Genomic DNA, 25,485 nt, shown 5'->3' on the forward strand with positions numbered 1-25,485 from the left:
ACGGTGGCCCTCTCAGAAGCACTGAGCCTGATGATGATGATGATACTGCTAATGATGATGATGCTGCTGCTGCTGATGATGCTGCTGATTATGATACTGCTACTGACGATAATGATGATGCTACGACTGATGATGATGATGGTAATGCTACTACGACTGATGATGATGCTACTACTCATGATGCTGCTACTACTGATGATGCTGCTACTACTGATGCTGCGGCTGCTGCTGATGATGTGGCTGTAGGCTTTGCCCTCGCCTTCATTGCATACCCCGAGGCGCTGGCCCAGCTTCCCATCTCTCCTCTGTGGTCCATCCTCTTCTTCCTCATGCTGCTCACGCTGGGCCTGGACAGCCAGTTCACTATCCTCGGTGGGTACCACCACCACCACCACTACGGTCTCTCTCTCTCTGTGTGTGTCTCTGTGTGTGTCTCTCTCTCTGTGTGTGTGTGTCTCTGTGTGTGTGTCTGTGTGTGTCTCTGTGTGTGTCTGTCTCTGTGTGTGTGTGTGTCTGTGTGTGTGTGTCTCTGTGTCTCTGTGTGTGTCTCTGTGTGTGTCTCTGTGTGTGTGTCTGTCTCTCTCTCTGTGTGTGTCTCTGTGTGTGTCTCTGTGTCTCTGTGTGTGTCTCTGTGTGTTTGTGTCTGTGTGTGTCTCTGTGTGTCTCTGTGTGTCTCTCTCTGTATGTGTCTCACTCTGTGTGTGTGTCTCTCTCTGTGTGTGTCTTTGTGTGTGTCTCTGTGTGTGTGTGTTTCTGTGTGTGTCTCTGGGTGTCTCTCTCTCTGGGTGTCTCTCTCTGTGTGTGTCTCTCTCTGTGTGTGTTTCTCTCTGTGTGTGTCTCTGTGTGTGTCTCTGTGTGTGTCTCTGTGTGTGTGTGTCTCTGTGTGTGTCTCTATGTGTGTCTGTCTCTCTGTGTCTGTGTCTCTGTGTGTGTGTCTCTGTGTGTGTCTCTGTGTGTGTCTCTGTGTGTCTCTCTCTGTGTGTCTCTCTCTGTGTGTGTCTCTCTCTGTGTGTCTCTGTGTGTGTCTCTGTGTGTGTGTCTGTGTCTCTCTCTGTATGTGTCTCTCTGTGTGTGTCTCTGTGTGTGTCTCTGTGTGTGTCTCTCTCTGTGTGTGTCTCTGTGTGTGTCTCTGTGTGTGTCTCTGTGTGTGGGGAGCTGTAGTGTAGCGGTTAGCACGTTGTGCTATGAACCTGGCGATCCGGGTTCGATTCCCGCTCACGGCCAACACCAGTGACGATTATCTGAACCGGTCCCGAGCCTCCCCTAGGTCGACTCAGCCTCAAATGAGTACCTGGTGCGGTGTGTAAACATCGCCACTGGGGAGACAAAGGCGGTCGAGCGTGGTGCTGGCCACCCACCCCCTCGTGTACCGTTCCAGCCTTCAAAGGTGCTCGCTAACAGCACTTGACCTTACAGTCTGTTAAGGCTATATGGGGGATCTTTGTTTTTATCTTGTGTATCTCTGCCTTGCGGGGCTGGACGGCAACGCTGTGGTGGGCAGTGCCATGGGGGGAGGGCCAATTTAGATTGGCCTTTCCCTTCATGGCCTCTGTAACCACCACAGCGGGCAAATGGGGGCTCTGGTTTTGTGCGAGGGGCTGGAAACCCCTCCACCTTCAATTAACTACTACCAAACTACGATAAAATGTATTACGCTTGTGCCGGAGACCCCGGCGGGACAGGCGTCTATGACGTCTCCTGGCCAAACCCCATTTGGCGGAGCCAGGAAACTGAATACTTACACTCGGGGCTCCTCTAGAAGCAACAAAAAGCCTTTACAGAAGGCGACGTAGAATGTTAGAATGCTCACCGCGGAGAAGAGGCTGCTACTCCTCTGTCGGGAGGTGGACCGGTACCGCCTGGATCTCTGTGGTAATCATGAGCTCTGGTAGACCGGCTCTGGCTCCTGCCACCATTAGGGGTGGACAGTCCTCTACCCAGAGCAGGAGACTGCCAAACAACAGGGAGTGGTTCTTCTTCTGAACAAAATAATGAAGGGGGTGTGGGAGCGTGATGGTGAGGTGTGGGAAGCTGTAAGCCCTAGACTACTTTGGGCTCGAGTTCCCTTCAACCAAAAGCAAGGAGCGGTGGTTGTGGTTACTTATGCCCCCACTGAAGACGAACATCCATGGAGGGATACAGGCAAGGCCGATGAGTCAGATGCCTTCTATGACCTCCTGTCATAAGTGCTGGCTAAAGTGGCCCCTCGGGATAGAGTCATCTTGTTGGGTGACTTCAATGCCCGAGTTGGTCATGATGCTGGCACCTGGTCTGGAGTGTTTGGAAAACATGGGCCAGATCAGCTCAATAACAACGGTAGGAGGCTGCTAGATTTTTGTGCAGCCCATGGGCTTGTAATTACCAACACGCTGTTCTGGCATCGGCGCATCCACACGACATCATGGATGCATGCCGGATCCAAGCAAGAACATCTGCTGGACTACATAGTGACGGAACAGCAGATACGGGCCCAAGTCCTTGACACCAGGACCTACCATGGAGCTGATCTGCCCACTGACCATCCACTTCTCATCTGTAAAATGCGCCTGCCATTCTTCCACTCCGGTGGTGGGTGTACACCCAGGACCCCGTTCAAACCAAAAGTGGCATGGTCTCAGCTAGCTCATGAAAGTCGAAAGCGAAAATTTCATCATCACTTTCGGCTGGGGTTTCATCGTCCCCCACTCCTCCTGATGTCGAAGGGAAATTGGCGAGGTTTAGGACTGTGGCTCATGCAGCTGCCCCGTCAAGACCTCCCCAGAGACCCTGGCTGACAGAGGAGGTGTTCAGGCTGGCTGAGAAAAAGCGACAGGCCCACTCTCATCATCTACAGCATCCCACATCAGAGAATGAGGAGGCTTACCACAGCCTTCGATCAGAGGTTTGGAGAGCCATGAGGTGCTGCTAGGATGGTTGGTGGTCGAAGGTTGCTGAGAATATGGAGTCTGCCTCAGTGGCCCGCGATCACAAATCGCTCATGATCTCCATAAAAAAGGTAACTTGCAACACCACACCTATTACCATCAATAGGGGAAAGAATGGTGATCCAATCTCAGAACCCCAGGAACAGGTTTATAGATTTTCTGTGCATTTCTGTGAGGTCCTGGGGGAGAAGGAATCCCTCAGCCTGGAAAACATCGTGGCACAAAGTGAGGATGACCCTGCAGAGGCTGCAGTGCCTCAAAAATTGAAAGAAGTCACCCCCTGTGAGTGGCTGGCTGAGGTGCCATCTGTTGAGGAAGTACTGAAGGCGATCCGGAGTATGAGACCAGGAAAGGCAGCGGGCAGAGACGATCTCCCAAGTGAAATGCTGAGGGAGGGCGGCGTTTGTGCACAAACTGCCCTATATGACATCATAACAACAGTCGGGACCACTGGACGGGTTCCGCAGGATTGGAAGGATGCCCTGGTGGTCCCCCTTTTTAAGAAGGGGGACCGCATAGACTGTAACAACTACAGGGGCGTCTCACTCCTCAGTGTGCCGGGAAAGGTCCTGGCAAGGATTATTCAACATTGCCTTGCCAGGCACGCTGAGGAGAGGCTTGCGGAGCCCCAATGCGGTTTCAGGAAATGGCGGTCCTGCACAGATGCCATATTTTCTGTCCGTCTGCTACACCAAAGGTGTAGGGAATTCCAACAAGACCTACATCTCTGCTTTATTGACCTGGTCAAGGCCTATGATACCATCAGTAGGCCTGGGCTCTGGGTTGTTCTTCGTGCTTTTGGAGTACCTGACCCTCTGCTCACGATCATTAAGGACATTCATGATGGTGAGCGGGCCCGGGTAAAACTATGTGGCCGGGAGTCAGAGCCATTCCCTGTACACCTTGGGGTGCGACAGGGATGTCCTCTGGCTCCCACATTATTTAACATCTATTTTGACGACGTAGTTCGTGAATCCTTCAATAGCTGTACCAGGGGAATCTCCATATGGTACAGATATAATGGGAGGCTGATCGATGTCCGGGTGTGGTCAAGGGATGGCTCCCTATTGCTCAACCACGTTATGTATGCTGATGATTTGGTAATAGCTGCTCATTCAGAGGAGGAGTTGGAGACGCTGCTGCTGAGACTGGAGCGTGCCACTAAGAGGTGGGGCCTTACCATCAGCCCCACCAAAACTAAGCACCTGCCTGGGTATTTTGTACCATCGGACACTCCATCCCCACAACTCCCAATCGGTGATGGGGCTGTTGTGGAGAGAGTGGAGAGTTTCCCATACCTGGGCAGTGTGCTTATGACCGGCTCCAGTTTAACAGCAGAGGTCTCACTCCGAATCAGTCAAGCGGCAATATCTTTTCATCGGTTGCGTAACGCTGTGTGGAAGCTACCTGGTCTGTCGCTCCGCACTAAGCTTCAGGTCTTCTCGCCAACGGTCATTCCCTCCTTCTCTACGCTTGCGAAATGTGAACCCCCCTAATGGAACATCTTCGCCGGTTAGAAACATTTAGGCTGGCCTGCCTACGATCCATCCTGGGCTTAATCAGACTGGATTGTGTGAGGAGCTCACAAATCCTTGAAAGATCTGGGCAAGGTCCCATCGGTGAGCTCCTCCGGCGGGGAAGGCTGCGATGGCTGGGTCATGTAGCCCGCATGCCCAGCCACCGCATGCCGAAACAGCTTTTGTTCGGCTGGATTGAGGGGGGTAAGCGGGCGCGGCACGGGCTAGAGAAGAGATGGAGTGATGTGGTACAGGAGGACGTGGAGCTGAGTGGACTTGCCGATGACTGGTACCAGCGGTGTCAAGATCGGCCTCTGTGGAGGAGGCTCGTGAAGGACGCTGCTGGTGAGTTGGAGGCAGTCGCCCTCCAATAACAACGGAGGGCGGAGGAGCCGACGCTCACAACAACGAGCGGGGCGCCGGGTGGCTAAAGCACAGCAGGTTGGCGCAGTAGGGGGCACAGGTGGTGCATCAGCCAGTCGTCTCAGTCATCTCAGTCAGTCGACCCGTGGCACTTGGGTCTGCCCCGTGACCTCCTGCCAGTGGGCGTTCGACACTTCACGTGGCCTCAAGGTGCACATGGCCTGGCACAAGCGTCGGGGTGACGTCAACGCCAACTTGGTGGCGAATGGCGGTTGTTGTTGTGTGTGGGTGTCTGTGTGTGTGTGTCTCTGTGTGTGTGTTTGTGTCTCTGTGTCTGTGTGTGTGTCTGTCTGTGTGTGTGTCTCTCTGTCTGTGTGTGTGTTTCTCTGTCTGTGTGTGTGTCTCTCTGCCTGCGTGTGTGTGTTTCTCTGTCTGCGTGTGTGCGTCTCTCTGTCTGCGTGTGTGTGTCTCTGTTTGTGTGTCTCTCTGTCTGTGTCTGTGTGTGTGTCTCTCTGTCTGTGTGTCTCTCTGTCTGTCTGTGTGTGTCTCTCTGTCTGTGTGTCTCTCTGTCTGTCTGTGTGTCTGTCTGTCTGTGTGTCTCTCTGTGTCTGTGTGTGTCTCTCTGTCTGTGTGTGTGTCTCTCTGTCTGTGCCTGTGTGTGTGTGTCTCTCTGTCTGTGTGTGTGTCTCTCTGTGTCTCTCTGTCTCTCTCTCTGTCTGTCTGTGTGTGTGTGTCTCTGTCTGTGTGTGTGTCTCTCTCTCTGTGTGTGTGTCTCTCTGTCTCTCTCTCTCTCTCTGTCTGTGTGTGTGTCTCTCTCTGTCTGTGTGTGTGTCTCTCTCTGTCTGTGTCTGTGTGTGTGTGTCTCTCTGTCTCTCTCTCTGTCTGTCTGTGTGTGTGTGTCTCTCTGTGTGTGTCTCTCTCTCTCTCTGTGTGTCTCTCTGTCTCTCTGTGTGTCTCTCTCTGTCTGTGTGTGTGTCTCTCTGTCTGTGTCTCTCTGTCTCTCTCTCTCTGTCTGTGTGTGTGTGTCTCTCTGTCACTCTCTGTGTGTCTCTCTCCCGTGGGAGGCTCACAGTGGCCCTGTCGCCCTCACGACTCCAGAGACGGTGACCACCGCTCTGCTGGACGAGTTCCCAAAATTGTTTGGGAAGCGGCGGCTCCAACTCCTCTTCACACTCTGCATCCTCCTCTTCCTCCTGGGTCTCACCTGCACCACTCAAGTGAGCTACTCGCCTCGCCGCCCCTCGCCACTCGCCCCCCGCTACCAACTCCAGCGACTATCCCTGTAGCGGTGGTGTAGTCGACATCGCCATTGCGGGGGGGGGGGGGGGGTGGGAGAGACAAAGGCGGCCGTGCGTGGTGCTGGCCACAGCGCACGGCCCCTGAATAGTTACTCGCTGAGAGGACTTGCCCCAGCAGCTCTGCTGCAGGCTACACGGGGGACCTTTGTCTGTGTCTGCCTCCCCCCCGCTGCAGGCTGGTATCTACTGGGTGAATCTGATCGACCACTTCTGCAGTGGCTGGGCTCTGCTCGTTGCCGCCATCCTGGAGCTCATTGGCATCAACTGGATCTACGGTGCGTGGTCTAATCTCCATCTGTTCCATCTCGCTACCAACTACAGCAGTGTGTGTGGACTGATCTCCATCTGTTCCATCTCGCTACCAACTACAGCTAGTGTGGACTGATCTCCATCTGTTCCATCTCGCTACCTACTACAGCAGAGAGTGTGTGGACTGATCTCCATCTGTTCCATCTCGCTACCTACTACAGCAGTGTGGACTGATCTCCATCTGTTCCATCTCGCTACCTACTACAGCAGAGAGAGTGTGGACTGATCTCCATCTGTTCCATCTCGCTACCAACTACAGCAGTGTGGACTGATCTCCATCTGTTCCATCTCGCTACCAACTACAGCAGTGTGGACTAATCTCCATCTGTTCCATCTCGCTACCTACTACAGCTAGTGTGGACTGATCTCCATCTGTTCCATCTCGCTACCAACTACAGCAGTGTGTGTGGACTGATCTCCATCTGTTCCATCTCGCTACCAACTACAGCTAGTGTGGACTGATCTCCATCTGTTCCATGTCGCTACCAACTACAGCAGTGTGGTCTAATCTCCATCTGTTCCATCTCGCTACCAAGTACAGCTAGTGTGGACTGATCTCCATCTGTTCCATCTCGCTACCTACTACAGCAGTGTGGACTAATCTCCATCTGTTCCATCTCGCTACCAACTACAGCTAGTGTGGAATGATCTCCATCTGTTCCATCTCGCTACCTACTACAGCAGTGTGGACTGATCTCCATCTGTTCCATCTCGCTACCAACTACAGCAGTGTGGACTAATCTCCATCTGTTCCATCTCGCTACCAACTACAGCAGTGTGGACTGATCTCCATCTGTTCCATCTCGCTACCTACTACAGCAGTGTGGACTAATCTCCATCTGTTCCATCTCGCTACCAACTACAGCTAGTGTGGACTAATCTCCATCTGTTCCATCTCGCTACCTACTACAGCAGTGTGGACTAATCTCCATCTGTTCCATCTCGCCACCAACTACAGCTAGTGTGGACTGATCTCCATCTGTTCCATCTCGCTACCTACTACAGCAGTGTGGACTAATCTCCATCTGTTCCATCTCGCTACCAACTACAGCTAGTGTGGACTGATCTCCATCTGTTCCATCTCGCTCCCTCCCACAGCAGTGTGGACTAATCTCCATCTGTTCCATCTCGCTACCAACTACAGCAGTGTGGACTAATCTCCATCTGTTCCATCTCGTTACCAACTACAGCAGTGTGGACTGATCTCCATCTGTTCCATCTCGCTACCAACTACAGCAGTGTGTGTGGACTGATCTCCATCTGTTCCATCTCGCTACCAACTACAGCAGTGTGGACTAATCTCCATCTGTTCCATCTCGCTACCAACTACAGCAGTGTGGACTAATCTCCATCTGTTCCATCTCGCTACCAACTACAGCAGTGTGGACTAATCTCCATCTGTTTCATCTCACTACCAACTACAGCAGTGTGGACTAATCTCCATCTGTTCCATCTCGCTACCAACTACAGCTAGTGTCGACTAATCTCCATCTGTTCCATCTCGCTACCAACTACAGCTAGTGTGGACTGATTTCCATCTGTTCCATCTCGCTACCAACTACAGCAGTGTGGACTAATCTCCATCTGTTCCATCTCGCTACCTACTACAGCAGTGTGGACTAATCTCCATCTGTTCCATCTCGCCACCAACTACAGCTAGTGTGGACTGATCTCCATCTGTTCCATCTCGCTACCTACTACAGCAGTGTGGACTAATCTCCATCTGTTCCATCTCGCTACCAACTACAGCTAGTGTGGACTGATCTCCATCTGTTCCATCTTGCTACCAACTACAGCAGTGTGTGTGGACTAATCTCCATCTGTTCCATCTCGCTACCTACTACAGCAGTGTGTGTGGACTGATCTCCATCTGTTCGATCTCGCTACCAACTACAGCAGTGTGGACTAATTTCCATCTGTTCCATCTCGCTACCAACTACAGCTAGTGTGGACTAATCTCCATCTGTTCCATCTCGCTACCAACTACAGCTAGTGTGGACTGATCTCCATCTGTTCCATCTCGCTACCAACTACAGCAGTGTGGACTGATCTCCATCTGTTCCATCTCGCTACCAACTACAGCTAGTGTGGACTGATCTCCATCTGTTCCATCTCGCTACCAACTACAGCTAGTGTGGACTGATCTCCATCTGTTCCATCTCGCTACCTACTACAGCTAGTGTGGACTGATCTCCATCTGTTCCATCTCGCTCCCTACTACAGCAGTGTGGACTAATCTCCATCTGTTCCATCTCGCTACCAAGTACAGCAGTGTGGACTGATCTCCATCTGTTCCATCTCGCTACCTACTACAGCAGTGTGGACTAATCTCCATCTGTTCCATCTCGCTACCTACTACAGCAGTGTGTGTGGACTAATCTCCATCTGTTCCATCTCGCTACCAACTACAGCAGTGTGGACTAATCTCCATCTGTTCCATCTCGCTACCTACTACAGCAGTGTGGACTGATCTCCATCTGTTCCATCTCGCTCCCTCCTACAGCAGAGAGTGTGTGGACTAAACTCCATCTGTTCCATCTTGCTACCTACTACAGCAGTGTGGACTGATCTCCATCTGTTCCATCTCGCTACCAACTACAGCTAGTGTGGACTGATCTCCATCTGTTCCATCTCGCTCCCTACTACAGCAGTGTGGACTAATCTCCATCTGTTCCATCTCGCTACCAAGGTGGACTAATCTCCATCTGTTCCATCTCGCTACCAACTACAGCTAGTGTGGACTGATCTCCATCTGTTCCATCTCGCTACCTACTACAGCAGTGTGGACTAATCTCCATCTGTTCCATCTCGCTACCAACGACAGCAGTGTGGACTGATTTCCATCTGTTCCATCTCGCTACCTACTCCAGCAGAGAGTGTGTGGACTGATCTCCATCTGTTCCATCTTGCTACCTACTACAGCAGAGAGTGTGTGGACTGATCTCCATCTGTTTCATCTCGCTCCCTCCTACAGCAGTGTGGACTAATCTCCATCTGTTCCATCTCGCTCCCTCCTACAGCAGTGTGGACTAATCTCCATCTGTTCCATCTCGCTACCTACTACAGCAGTGTGGACTAATTTCCATCTGTTCCTTCTCACTCCCTCCTACAGCATTGTGGACCAATCTCAATCTGTTCCATCTCGCTCCCTCCTACAGCAGTGTGGATTAATCTCCATCTGTTCCTTCTCGTTCCCTCCTACAGCAGTGTGGACTAATCTCCATCTGTTCCATCTCGCTCCCTCCTACAGCAGAGAGTGTGTGGACTAATCTCCATCTGTTCCATCTCGCTCGCTCCTACAGCAGAGCGTGTGTGGACTAATCTCCATCTGTTCCATCTCGCTCCCTCCTACAGCAGAGCGTGTGTGGACTAATCTCCATCTGTTCAATCTCGCTCCATCCTACAGCAGAGAGTGTGTGGACTAATCTCCATCTGTGCCATCTCGCTCCCTCCTACAGCAGTGTGGACCAATCTCAATCTGTTCCATCTCGCTCCCTCCTACAGCAGTGTGGACTAATCTCCATCTGTTCCATCTCGCTCGCTCCTACAGCAGAGCGTGTGTGGACTAATCTCCATCTGTTCCATCTCGCTCCCTCCTACAGCAGTGTGGACTAATCTCCATCTGTTCCATCTCGCTCCCTTCTGCCCGTGTGTGGACTAATCTCCATTTGTTCCATCTCACTCCCTTTTACCTGTTGGTGGGTGGCGAGGAGCTGCATCATTGTCACTTAACGTCGCCGTCATTGTTGTCGTCATGGCGACACATCACCAGATGAGACCCCCCCCACCCTTGACTCCCGTCACCACCGCTGCCCCAAATCTCCCCCCCCCCCACTCCCCTCCCTCCAGGAGGGAATAGATTCATCAGCGACATCGAGATGATGATCGGCAAGAAGTCGTTCCTCTTCTGGCTCTGGTGGCGCGCCTGCTGGTTCGTCATCTCGCCCCTGCTGCTCATCGTACGTCCAACGGCACGGCGCTCGTCGCACAACGCACACGTGCACACAACGCACACGTGCACACAACACAACACAACGCACACGTGCACACAACGCACACGTGCACACAACACAACACACACAACACACACGTGCACACAACACAACACACACGTGCACACAACACACACAACACAACGCACACGTGCACACAACACAACGCACACGTGCACACAACACAACACACACAACGCACACGTGCACACAACACAACACACACGTGCACACAACACAACACACACGTGCACACAACGCACACGTGCACACAACACAACGCACACAACACAACGCACACGTGCACATAACACAACGCACACGTGCACACAACACAACACACACACACACGTGCACACAACACAACACACACGTGCACACAACACAACACAACGCACACAACACAACACACACGTGCACACAACACAACACACGTGCACACAACACAACACAACACACACGTGCACACAACACAACACACGTGCACACAACACAACACACACGTGCACACAACACAACGCACACAACACAACACACACGTGCACACAGCACATGCATCCACCCAGAGAGGTACCCACCAACTTGCCCACCGACCCACCCACTTACCGACTCGCCCACCCTCTAACTTGCCCACCGACTGGCCCACTAACAAATTCATCCACCCACCCATCGACTCGCCCACTCACCAATTCATCCACCCACCCATCGACTGGCCCACCCACCCATCGACTCACCCACTAACCAATTCATCCACCCACCCATCGACTCGCCCACCCACCCATCGGCTCACCCACTCACCAATCCATCCACCCACCCATCGACTCGCCCACTCACCAATTCATCCACCCACCCATCGACTCGCCCACTCACCAATTCATCCACCCACCCATCGACTCGCCCACTAACCAATTCATCCACCCACCCATTGACTCGCCCACTAACCAATCCATCCACCCACCCATCGACTCACCCACTCACCAATCCATCCACCCACCCATCGACTCACCCACTCACCAATCCATCCACCCACCCATCGACTCGCCCACTCACCAATCCATCCACCCACCCATCGACTCACCCACCCACCAATCCATCCACCCACCCATCGACTCACCCACTCACCAATCCATCCACCCACCCATCGACTCGCCCACTCACCAATCCATCCACCCACCCATCGACTCACCCACTAATCAATTCATCCACCCACCCATCGACTCGCCCACTCACCAATTCATCCACCCACCCATCGGCTCGCCCACTAACCAATTCATCCACCCACCCATCGACTCGCCCACCCACCCATCGGCTCACCCAACTCACCAATTCATCCACCCACCCATCGACTCGCCCACTCACCAATTCATCCACCCACCCATCGACTCGCCCACTAACCAATTCATCCACCCACCCATTGACTCGCCCACTAACCAATCCATCCACCCACCCATCGACTCACCCACTCACCAATCCATCCACCCACCCATCGACTCACCCACTCACCAATCCATCCACCCACCCATCGACTCGCCCACTCACCAATCCATCCACCCACCCATCGACTCACCCACTCACCAATCCATCCACCCACCCATCGACTCACCCACTCACCAATCCATCCACCCACCCATCGACTCGCCCACTCACCAATCCATCCACCCACCCATCGACTCACCCACTAATCAATTCATCCACCCACCCATCGACTCGCCCACTCACCAATTCATCCACCCACCCATCGACTCGCCCACCCAACCATCGGCTCACCCACTCACCAATTCATCCACCCACCCATCGACTCGCCCACTCACCAATTCATCCACCCACCCATCGACTCGCCCACTAACCAATTCATCCACCCACCCATTGACTCGCCCACTAACCAATCCATCCACCCACCCATCGACTCACCCACTCACCAATCCATCCACCCACCCATCGACTCACCCACTCACCAATCCATCCACCCACCCATCGACTCGCCCACTCACCAATCCATCCACCCACCCATCGACTCACCCACTCACCAATCCATCCACCCACCCATCGACTCACCCACTCACCAATCCATCCACCCACCCATCGACTCGCCCACTCACCAATCCATCCACCCACCCATCGACTCACCCACTAATCAATTCATCCACCCACCCATCGACTCGCCCACTCACCAATTCATCCACCCACCCATCGGCTCGCCCACTAACCAATTCATCCACCCAGCCATCGACTCGCCCACCCACCCATCGGCTCACCCAACTCACCAATTCATCCACCCACCCATCGACTCGCCCACTCACCAATTCATCCACCCACCCATCGACTCGCCCACTCACCAATTCATCCACCCACCCATCGACTCGCCCACTAACCAATTCATCCACCCACCCATTGACTCGCCCACTAACCAATCCATCCACCCACCCATTGACTCACCCACTCACCAATCCATCCACCCACCCATCGACTCACCCACTCACCAATCCATCCACCCACCCATCGACTCGCCCACTCACCAATCCATCCACCCACCCATCGACTCACCCACTCACCAATCCATCCACCCACCCATCGACTCACCCACTCACCAATCCATCCACCCACCCATCGACTCGCCCACTCACCAATCCATCCACCCACTCATCGACTCACCCACTAATCAATTCATCCACCCACCCATCGACTCGCCCACTCACCAATTCATCCACCCACCCATCGACTCACCCACCCAACCATCGGCTCACCCACTCACCAATTCATCCACCCACCCATCGACTCGCCCACTCACCAATTCACCCACCCATCGACTCGGCCACTAATCAATTCATCCCCCCACCCTTCGACTCGCCCACTAACCAATTCATCCACCCACCCTTCGACTCGCCCACTAATCAATCCATCCACCCACCCATCGACTCGCCCACTCACCAATTCATCCACCCACCCATCGACTCACCCACCCACCAATCCATCCACCCACCCATCGACTCACCCACTCACCAATTCATCCACCCAGCCATCGACTCGCCCACTAACCAATCCATCCACCCACCCATTGACTCACCCACTCACCAATCCATCCACCCACCCATCGACTCACCCACTCACCAATCCATCCACCCACCCATCGACTCGCCCACTCACCAATCCATCCACCCACCCATCGACTCACCCACTCACCAATCCATCCACCCACCCATCGACTCACCCACTCACCAATCCATCCACCCACCCATCGACTCGCCCACTCACCAATCCATCCACCCACTCATCGACTCACCCACTAATCAATTCATCCACCCACCCATCGACTCGCCCACTCACCAATTCATCCACCCACCCATCGACTCACCCACCCAACCATCGGCTCACCCACTCACCAATTCATCCACCCACCCATCGACTCGCCCACTCACCAATTCACCCACCCATCGACTCGGCCACTAATCAATTCATCCCCCCACCCTTCGACTCGCCCACTAACCAATTCATCCACCCACCCTTCGACTCGCCCACTAATCAATCCATCCACCCACCCATCGACTCGCCCACTCACCAATTCATCCACCCACCCATCGACTCACCCACCCACCAATCCATCCACCCACCCATCGACTCACCCACTCACCAATTCATCCACCCACCCATCGGCTTACCCACTCACCAAATTCACCCACCCATCGACTCGCCCACTCACCAATTCATCCACCCACCCATCGACTCGCCCACTCACCAATTCATCCACCCACCCATCGACTCGCCCACTCACCAATTCATCCACCCACCCATCGGCTTACCCACTCACCAAATTCACCCACCCATCGACTCGCCCACTCACCAATCCATCCACCCACCCATCGTCTCACCCACTCACCAATCCATCCACCCACCCATCGACTCGCAAACTCACCAATTCATCCACCCACCCATCGACTCGCCCACCCACCAATCCATCCACCCACCCATCGACTCACCCACTCACCAATTCATCCACCCACCCATCGGCTTACCCACTCACCAAATTCACCCACCCATCGACTCGCCCACTCACCAATCCATCCACCCACCCATCGACTCGCCCGCCCACCGACACACCCAGCAACCCACCGACTGTGCCTCTTTCCCCCGCACGATGAAGCGACCCACCATTCCCCAACGACAATCCTCTCGGAGCCTTAGACAACACTCACCCCTCCCTCCCACCCATCCCATCACCACGCAGGCCATCCTGGTGTGGTCGCTGGTCACCTTCACGGCGCCCAGCTACGGCGACGTCATCTACCCGGGCTGGTCGGTGGCACTCGGCTGGTGCATGATCTCCTTCAGCCTCGTGTGGATCCCCGTCATCGCCGCCTGGAAGATGACACGGGCCACTGGGGGGCCTTGGGAGGTACAGGAAGTGATGGGGGGTTGGGGGCTGAAAAAATTGTTTAACGATTTTTAGTTTTCACATGAGAAGCACCAAAAGCTACCAAACTTCGATTTAAAGCTTTCGTGACTGCAGTGATTCATATTCTTAGCTCTTTCGGTAAAGTCACGTTGAAGGGAAACAATAAAATAATAAAATATATATATAAAACAATAACAAAAATTCTCACGACGTTTCGACCATAACACAAACGGTCGTCATCAGGTGATGATGACCGTTTGTGTTATGGTCGAAACGTCGTGAGAATTTTTTTCATTGTTTTACTAACAACTCCTTACTCACTAGCAACTCCTTACTCACTAACAACTCCTTACTCACTAACAACTCCTTACTCACTAAAAACTCCTTACTAACAACTCCTTACTAACAACTCCTTACTTACTAACAACTCCTTACTCACTAACAACTCCTTACTCACTAGCAACTCCTTACTCACTAACAACTCCTTACTCACTAGCAACTCCTTACTCACTAACAACTCCTTACTCACTAACAACTCCTTACTCACTAACAACTCCTTACTCACTAGCAACTCCTTACTTACTAACAACTCTTTACTAACAACTCCTTACTCACTAACAACTCCTTACTCACTAACAACTCCTTACTCACTAACAACTCCTTACTCACTAACAACTCCTTACTTACTAACAACTCCTTACTCACTAACAACTCCTTACTCACTAACAACTCCTTACTCACTAACAACTCCTTACTCACTAACAACTCCTTAATCATATTCTTAGTTTTTTCGGTAAAGTCACGTTGAAGAGAAACAACAAAATAATAAAATACTAAAAACTCCTTACTTACTAACAACTCCTTACTCGCTAACAACTCCTTACTAACAACTCCTTACTAACAACTCCTTACTAACAACTCCTTACTCACTAACAACTCCTTACTAACAACTCCTTACTCACTAACAACTCCTTACTAACAACTCCTTACTAACAACTCCTTACTCACTAACAACTCCTTACTAACAACTCCTTACTAACAACTCCTTACTAACAACTCCTTACTAACAACTCCTTACTCACTAACAACTCATTACTAACAACTCCTTACTAACAACTCCTTACTCACTAACAACTCCTTACTAACAACTCCTTACTAACAACTCCTTACTCACTAACAACTCCTTACTAACAACTCCTTACTAACAACCTCTTACTCGCTAACAACTCCTTACTAACAACTCCTTACTAACAACTCCTTACCAACAACTCCTTACTAACAACTCCTTGCTCACTAACAACTCCTTACTAACAACTCCTTACTAACAACTCCTTGCTCACTATCAACTCCTTACCAACAACTCCTCACTAACAACTCCTTACTAACACCTCCTTACTAACAACTCCTTACCAACAACTCCTTACTAACAACTCCTTACTTACTAGCAACTCCTTACTAACAACTCCTTACTAACAACTCCTTACTAACAACCCCTTACTCGCTAACAACTCCTTACTAACAACTCCTTACTAACAACTCCTTACTAACAACTCCTTACTAACAACTCCTTACTAACAACTCCTTACTAACAACTCCTTACTAACAACTCCTTACTAACAACTCCTTACCAACAACTTACTAACAACTCCTTACTCACTAACAACTCCTTACTAGCAACTCCTTACTAACAACTCCTTACTAACAACTCCTTACTCACTAACAACTCCTTACTAACAACTCCTTGCTAACAACTCTTTACTAACAACTCCTTACTCGCTAACAACTCCTTACTAACAACTCCTTACTAACAACTCCTTACTAACAACTCCTTACTAACAACGCCTTACTAACAACTTTTTACTCGCTAACAACTCCTTACTAACGACTCCTTACTAACAACTCCTTACTAACAACTCCTTACTCACTAACAACTCCTTACTCACTAGCAACTCCTTACTAACAACTCCTTGCTAACAACTCCTTACTAACAACTCCTTGCTAACAACTCCTTACTAACAACTCCTTACTCACTAACAACTCCTTACTAACAACTCCTTACTAATAACTCCTTACTAACAACTCCTTACTCACTAACAACTCATTACTCACTAACAACTCCTTACTAACAACTCCTTACTCACTAACAACTCCTTACTAGCAACTCCTTACTAACAACTCCTTACTAACAACTCCTTACTCACTAACAACTCCTTACTAACAACTCCTTACTAATAACTCCTTACTAACAACTCCTTACTAACAACTCCTTACTCACTAACAACTCCTTACTAACAACTCCTTACTCACTAACAACTCCTTACTAACAACTCCTTACTAACAACTCCTTACTCACTAACAACTCCTTACTAACAACTCCTTACTAACAACTCCTTACTAACAACTCCTTACTAACAACTCCTTACTCACTAACAACTCATTACTAACAACTCCTTACTAACAACTCCTTACTCACTAACAACTCCTTACTAACAACTCCTTACTAACAACCTCTTACTCGCTAACAACTCCTTACTAACAACTCCTTACTAACAACTCCTTACCAACAACTCCTTGCTCACTAACAACTCCTTACTAACAACTCCTTACTAACAACTCCTTGCTCACTATCAACTCCTCACTAACAACTCCTTACTAACACCTCCTTACTAACAACTCCTTACCAACAACTCCTTACTAACAACTCCTTACTTACTAGCAACTCCTTACTAACAACTCCTTACTAACAACTCCTTACTAACAACTCCTTACTCGCTAACAACTCCTTACTAACAACTCCTTACTAACAACTCCTTACTAACAACTCCTTACTAACAACTCCTTACTAACAACTCCTTACTAACAACTCCTTACCAACAACTTACTAACAACTCCTTACTTACTAACAACTCCTTACTAACAACTCCTTGCTAACAACTCCTTACTCACTAACAACTCCTCTGATGTTTCATTGCTGGAGAGGGGCTGGCCCACCTTCCCCCTCCACCTGACAATTCTGGCTCCGCCATTGGCGGTTAGCGATGCGCTGTTGAACCGGGCCACCCGGCTTCGATTCCCCCCTCGCGGCCAACACCGGTGGCGGTCATTTGAACCGGTCCTGGGCCTCCCCCTAGGTCGACTCGGCCTCAAATTAGGCACCTGGTGCCACGTGGAGACGGCAAAAGTGCGGCCGGGCGTGGCGCTGGCCACCCACCCCCTCTCGTGTGCCGTGCCGTCTTCCACAGGCGCCCCAACAGTCTCTTGAGGCTATGCGGGCCGATCTTCGCATCTGTTTGTTTGTGTGTTTGCTCGTGTGTGCGTGTCAGCGATTGAAAGCCATCTGCAGGAGCGAGCCAGGCTGGGGTCCCCGGCTTGCCGAACACCGCACGGGACGCTACGCTCCCCTCGGCGCCACCGCCGTCCCGGTCTACGGCAACTCCAACTCCTCCTCCTCCTCCTCCGCCGCCGAGCCCAGCGATGGGGTCAAGGGAGCGGCTCGGACTGGGAGCGTCTCCTCCTCCTCCTCCTCGCCGGCGGCAGCGGCTGCGGCTGCATCGTCGCCGACGAAGCGGAGTCGGGACGAGGGCTTCACCACGGCGCTATGAGCCGCCCGCTCGTTCGCCCGCTCGCCCGCTCGCCCGCTCGCCCGCTCGCTCGCCCGTTCGCCTACTCGTCCGCTCGCTCGCTCATTCACTCTTGCACTCATTCGCTCATTCGCTCGCGTGCTCATTCGCTCGCGCGCTCATTCACTCTCATGCTCTCACAGTCATTTGGTCATCCACTCGCGTGCTCATTCGCTCGCCCCCTCGTTCACTTTCATGCTCATTCACTCGCACGCTCATTCACTCATTCACTCGTGTGCTCATTCACTCTTACACTCATTTGCTCGCGCGCTCATTCACCCTCATGCTCTCACAGTCATTTGCTCATTCACCCGCATGCTCATTCCCTCATTCGCTTTCATGCTCATTCACTCGCACGCTCATTCCCTCATTCGCTTTCATGCTCATTCACTCGCACGCTCATTCACTCATTCGCGTTCATGCTCATTCACTCGCACGCTCAGTCACTCATTCACTTTAATCATCATTCACTCGCACGCTCATTCACTCATTCACTTTAATGATCATTCACTCGCACATTCACTCATCCACTTTCATGATCATTCACTCGCACGCTCATTCACTCATTCACTTTAATCATCATTCACTCACACGCTCATTCACTCATTCACTTTCATGCTCATTCACTCGCACGCTCATTCACTCATTCACTTTAATGATCATTCACTCGCACGCTCAGTCACTCATTCACTTTCATGCTCATTCACTCGCACGCTCATCCACTCATTCACTTTCATGCTCATTCACTCGCACGCTCAGTCACTCATTCACTTTAATGATCATTCACTCGCACGCTTATCCACTCATTCACTTTCATGCTCATTCACTCGCACGCTCATTCACTCATTCACTTTCATGCTCATTCACTCGCACGCTCATCCACTCATTCACTTTAATGATCATTCAATCGCACCCTCATCCACTCATTCACTTTAATGATCATTCACTCGCACACTCATCCACTCATTCACTTTAATGATCATTCACTCGCACGCTCATCCACTCATTCACTTTAATGATCATTCACTCGCACGCTCATGCCCTCATTCACTTTAATGATCATTCACTCGCACGCTCATTCACTCATTCACTTTAATGATCATTCACTCGCACGCTCAGTCACTCATTCACTTTAATCATCATTCACTCACACGCTCATTCACTCATTCACTTTCATGCTCATTCACTCGCACGCTCAGTCACTCATTCACTTTAATCATCATTCACTCGCACGCTCATTCACTCATTCACTTTAATCATCATTCACTCGCACGCTCAGTCACTCATTCACTCGCACGCTCATCCACTCATTCACTTTCATGCTCATTCACTCGCACGCTCAGTCACTTGCTCTCGTGCTCAGCCACTCTCACCATCCTCTCCCTTCCGCTCTCCCTCCCATCGCCTTCCCTCGCACGCCATCCATTCCCCTCCACCCCACGCAACTGGAATCACAACGCATCCTACAGAGATGTGCACTAAGTCCCTTCGGGTCAACGCGTGTTTAACCCAGTCTCACTGCAAAGGGAGGGAGGAGGAGTGGGGGAGGTAAATAAATAAGTCCGCCGACAAAGTCGCCGTCGATCAAATATCAGAATCGCGTGCGGTTTGATGATTACGTAATTAATTTATTAAGTTAGACAGAGGGCCCAGCCGATGTCTTAAGACGTCTCGCAGGTGTGTGTGTGTGTGGGGGGGGGGGGGTGATGGACGTCGCTGATTGGCTAAGGGAATTGTTACTCTAACCCCCACCCCTACCCACACTTAACGAGCTGCCACTCCCTCCTCTCTTCATCTCTCTATCCGCTTCTCCCTCTCACGTTTTAAAGACTCTGTAATGTGATTTTTTTACGACCGCAAATCAATTTTCTACCACAGTCATGGGCTCACTCGGTCGCTCGCCGCTACATCCCACCACCATCGCCACGGCCACCACCAGTAACACATTCCTGCGGAGGGGGCTGGTATGAAACTTTGAAGCAATTATGTACGGATATTTAGGCCAAACTTGTTAGGGGTCGTGCGCAGAAGAAGGCAAAATGAAAAGTGAGCGGAAATTACAAAACGACGCCATAAAGTTGCCGTGTAAAAAGAGGTCGCACCAGACAGTGCAGGGTTACAATCCCCTGCCTCCTGTGAGAATTAATCCCGGTTGGGCTTCCAGTCCATATAAGGGCACCACGGGGTGACCAGCCCCTCCCTACCCGCCCCTACCCACCCTCCCCTCCGACGTGGACAGACATCCACAGACATCCACAATTAATCCCCTGCCTCCTGTGAGAATTAACCCCGGTTGGGCTTCCAGTCAACCTACGTTTCCTACCGGTAATACCGCCATCACCACCACAACGTCTTTTGGTCCGTCGACTCTCCGTGGTGGTGGTGCTGCTGGCATATGTGGAGGAGGATGGCAGGGCTCCATCGGCGACCCCCTCTAACTGTGCCGCTGCCAAAGTGGCCGGCTGCCATCTTGATGCCCCCTCCCCCCCCCCCCCCCCCCGCAGCCTGCCCCCCACCGTCTCCCAGAACGCGGTGCAGCGCGTTCAAGAGGGAGGGGTGGGGGGGGCAGAGTTCTGCCGCGTTCTGTCGCTACGTCGTTTGGGCACCAGGGCCCTGCGGTAGGAGGGATGCAGCCTTTTCCCACAGGGCCTGGGCTTGGCCCACCTGGTATCTTAGTCCCAGCCGCTGCTGATGCCCCAGCTGCTCCCCGATCCTGGTGAGATGCGCGTTGGCAAGGCGCCTCTCCATGCCGGGGGGGGGGGGGCAATGGTGGTGGTGGTGGTGGTGGATGGCAGCTTTTGTCTGCGGGTTCGTGAGAATCGGTTCGAAGACCAGATCCTCAGCCGATCGCGGCTGGTCCGGCCTCCTGACCGCGCGAGGGAGCTCCACGTCCTGGTAGAAAGGTGGCAGCTGTCTCGGGTAGGAGGCCCTGCAGAGGTCCCAGTAGAATAGTTGTTTGGAGCACTGCAGACCCCCTGTGCTGTTTCAGGAGGAAGGGTGCCATGACGCGCCTGGCCGGTGCAGGATTGACGTTCAGGAACTTTTGCACGTCCTGAAAGTCGGACGGTGGCCAGCCGACCTCGCACGAGCACCGGCCCGTGACTGCCCTCGTCCAAGTGGCAGAGCCAGGACCCCAGCTGCGACCCGGTGTCCATACATAGCAGGGTTTACCGAAAGGATTGCCAAAATCGTAAACACAAGATCCAAGTTCGGTTCAATACGGTACGCAAAAGCCGTAATTTTTTTTTATCCCATCGGTGAAGGATGCGATTCCGGGCATGCAGTGTCTCCCGGTGTCTAGAAGCCGAGTTGCGTCCGCGGCAGCGGTTGCATTGAAACGAAGCGACGTGTCTCGGACCGGGTTCGCGAACACAAAGCAGAGTTTTTAAACACGGCAGAACCAACTCCTCCCTCGGCGGTGGCGGATCATCACTGTCTCAGCGCTGTGGGCACCGCGTGGCATTGTTGTCTCCGAGACCAAGTTGCTCTGCAAACACTCGGGCCACTGTGAGATTTGTTCATGAAGCCGTCCGGATGTATCAACGCAGACAAAACTTTAATCAAGAACATGGATTCAGACTGAGCAATCGTTGGAAGGATGCAATAATAAACCGCGTCGCGTTTTAACTGCCGTGATCTTTGCTCGTCCACCCGTTGTCCTGTTGTCCGATTTTACTATTTTACTAATCCAAGTCCATTTACTTGCTATTTTCTCCAGCCCCACCCGTCCATGCACGCCACAACCACCCCCACCCCCCCCCCCCGTGCCTAATAGAAAGCCACGACACACGACAGCAGATCATTTTTCTCACCTGAAGACGGACGCTTGTGTTGCGACCAAAACGCGTTTTCTTTTGTATTTTTTTCTATCTGCGTGACTTTACCGAAAGAACCAGAGTACGTTATCTGTCAATGCTTTATACTTTTTGGGGGTTTTTTTCGGTAAAGTCACGTAGGTATAATGAAAATAAAAAACAACTAAATTAAATCACGACGTTTCGGAGGCGACACAAGCTTCCGTCTTCTTTTTAAATCAAGGCCAGTTCTGTCGTGCTGTAACACATCTGATCCATCGGGCGCTACGAGTTTTGATGGATCGCCTCCTCAGGAAAATATGTTCCCCTCCCATCTTCAATCTGACCCGATAGGCCGGCTGGATTCTTTCGGAGCGTGCCCGTGACATTTTTTTTATTAGCTCCAGGAGCCTTTCCAATATTGTCAATCTTTTTTTTTTGGGAGTGGTGGGTCCCCCCCCCCCCGCTTGGCCTCCTCGAGGTCCATTCGGTGCCCCTCACCTCCCAGGTGTTCCAGCTGGTCCAACTCCAGGGACCCCTGAATGTGAAGTACTTGCCCGTAGCTTGGGCACTTTGGTAGTCCATGGCAAACCTAGAAGGGTTTTAAAACAAGAGTTAGTTGTTGAGTATTCTCAATCCACACTCTCTCTCGCTCTCTCTTGCTCCATCTCCGTTGGTTCAATCCATGCTTTCTCCCATTCTCTCTCTCTCTCCACCTCAATCCACTCCCTCTCTTTCTCGCTCCTCCTTTGGTTCATTTCAAGCTCCCCCTCTCTGCGCTCTCTCCACCTTCTGCTCGATCCTCTCTCTCTCTCTCTCCATTTCCAGGAACGCATTGTGACGTCATAGCGGTTGGGGGGGGAGGGGAGGGGCCACCTGTAACCGGTTTTCAAGCGCGTTGGATGACCATGCACGCCGATTTAACATTTGTTATTGTTCAAACGATTAACCGTCCGTTGTTGTTGTTGTTGCTGTTCCATTGATGATTATGATGAGAGCCAATCTCTCCTGCCCCTCGTCGTGATTTGCGGTTTTTACTTTTTTTCGAATTGTTCCAAGCTAAAATAAATAAATAAATATGAAACTTGAATCGGACATCCGTTTGTTAAGTTGGGAGAGGAGAGAGGGGGGGGGGGGGAAGAGGGGGAGCCCCTAGCCACAGTTCCGACTGTGGCCTATTGGATAATAGGGTCCTGGTGATTGGTTGGGTGGATAAGTTGGTGCATGAGGGAGTGGGTGAGTAGGTGAATAGCTGGGTGAGTGAATGGTTCAGTGCAGTCGAACTTGTCCAAATATTATTATTATTCAATTAAATGTTACCTTTCTCCTGTAATGCCCCCATTTCCCCATTAGATGGCGCACTTTGCCTTGCAAATAAATGCTTTGCTACCTGTTAAAGGCCAAATCCTTTCATGTAATGATTTTTAACACGTCATTTATTAATAGTTCACACAAACACTCCATCCATCTGTTCCTGGCCCGGCGCCCTCTTGTCAAATTTTAGAACCCATTGTGGCCCGCGAGTCAAAAAATGTGCCCACCCCTGCTTTAGTGGGTGAGTGGTTGAATGAATAAGCCTCCTAAATCCACAGCCGCCCCCTCCCCCCCCCACGCACCACAACGTGAACGGAGCCCTTAACCTCCTGAGGAGGTTGTTGATCGACCCCGGAATCCTCCTGCTCGCTTGAGAAACAAATCGTCCCGTAATCGACGCTGCCACTCTGGCAGCTGCGGCCACCACCACGCCAAACGGAGACAGGCAGAAATGTTGTGGCTTGGCCCTCCAGCACACCAGTGCTGTGCTAGTACACTGCACTACACCATGCACTACACCCTGCACTACTATACGCGAGCGCTGTACTAGTGACGAATTGGCACGTTCTGTTTTACGTGACAACCCTTTTACTGCTCGTTTTTTTTTTTTCGGTAAAGGTCACGCGTGTAGAAATGCCATGAAATTATATTGAAATAAATCCATCACGACGTTTCGACACGCAACACAGGCGACCCTCATCAGGCGTAAAGAACAAATCGCGGAGATAAATACAACAAGAAGATGAGAGACGAGAATTCAACACACCGAAGAAAAACATTAAGTGAAGCACAACCAGTCAGGCCAACAACACAGTTAAGGCACTAACCTGGCGGACCACGAATTTCCGCAGAGTTGTATTTACCTCCGTGATTTGTTCCTTACGCCTGATGAGGATCGCCTGTGTTGCGTGTCGAAACGTCGTGATCGATTAATTTCAATATAATTTTCACGGCATTTCTACACGCGTGACCTTTACCGGAAGAAAAAGAAAAAAATGGGTAATTTTATGCAGTCACGAAAGCTTTAATTCTTTATTAACCCCTTTACCAGTCGTCTGCGTTGGGTGGTGGCGGGTTTTTAACGACCTACGTAGATCTAACCCCCACCAAAACAACAACAACAACAACCCCTCTCTATTGCGTCCGTCTGGAGCCGCTGCCGCTGCCGTTCCCTGCGGCGCTGGCTGGCGGTGCTCTCAAACGTGCCGCCCTACATCCCGGGCGGGGAGGTCCAGGTGCAGGTGGCGAAGCTGGGGCGGGTTGGGGGGGGAGAGAGGAGAGGATGCATCCTTGCCGTAGCTCCAGCGGGAGGAGACAAAAATAAACAAAATCAAGAGACGTAGGGAGAGGTTCCAGGGTAAGGAGCCTCATCAGCAAGGTGACTGATTGGAACGAGGCGGGCCGCCAGCTCGCAATGACGCAGCGCCGGTCGCCTCCCTGCACACGATTGGGCGCCAGAGGGGACGCTGAGAATATTCTTCTACGCAGCAGGCCCTTGCAAAGCGGAATAAGGTCTCCGTGTTGTGTTCGTGGAGGAGGACCCATCTCGCCGCGGGCCGGCGAGGCTGCCTGGAGGACGGAGTGGAGAGGAGGGGGTGGTTGGGGAGTCGTTTTTCAACCACTTCAGCAACGCCTCCCTCGGGAGTGGCAACCGCGCTGATCTCCTTGGTTCTATTGGGTAAAGTCACGTAGGTAAAAAAAATAAAACGACAAAAATCACGACGCTTCGACCACAACACAAGTGGCCTTCATCAGGTGAAGGGACCAACCTGTCCGGAGGACAGCGTTGGAGTGAAAAAAGTCAAGCGCAGGTCGAACCCATCGCTTTCGTCTTTTCTGTTTACCCACTCACAGCTTAAAGGAGGCGACCTGCGCTTGACTTTTTTCACTCCAACGCTGTCCTCCGGACAGGTTGGTCCCTTCACCTGATGAAGGCCACTTGTGTTGTGGTCGAAACGTCGTGA

At 51.8% G+C, this 25,485-nt stretch overlaps 1 protein-coding gene across 1 annotated transcript in view; it reads left to right on the forward strand.

The window, feature by feature from the left end:
* Positions 1–23,297, forward strand: part of LOC116957165 (sodium- and chloride-dependent neutral and basic amino acid transporter B(0+)-like) — a 91,868-nt gene extending 68,571 nt beyond the window's left edge. The window contains exons 9-14 of the mRNA XM_076055182.1: positions 247–372; positions 5,903–6,021; positions 6,278–6,377; positions 10,261–10,370; positions 14,626–14,793; positions 18,117–23,297. Of these exons, the coding sequence (XP_075911297.1) occupies positions 247–372; positions 5,903–6,021; positions 6,278–6,377; positions 10,261–10,370; positions 14,626–14,793; positions 18,117–18,395 (902 nt within the window). The 3' untranslated portion in view covers positions 18,396–23,297. The remainder of the gene's footprint in view (positions 1–246; positions 373–5,902; positions 6,022–6,277; positions 6,378–10,260; positions 10,371–14,625; positions 14,794–18,116) is intronic.
* The last annotated feature ends 2,188 nt before the right edge of the window (positions 23,298–25,485 follow it).

This window comes from Petromyzon marinus, chromosome 70 (genome assembly GCF_048934315.1).
Source record: "Petromyzon marinus isolate PM22_M1 ecotype Great Lakes invasive population chromosome 70, UKy_Petmar_22M1.pri1.0, whole genome shotgun sequence".
In the NCBI taxonomy this organism is placed as follows: domain Eukaryota; kingdom Metazoa; phylum Chordata; class Hyperoartia; order Petromyzontiformes; family Petromyzontidae; genus Petromyzon; species Petromyzon marinus.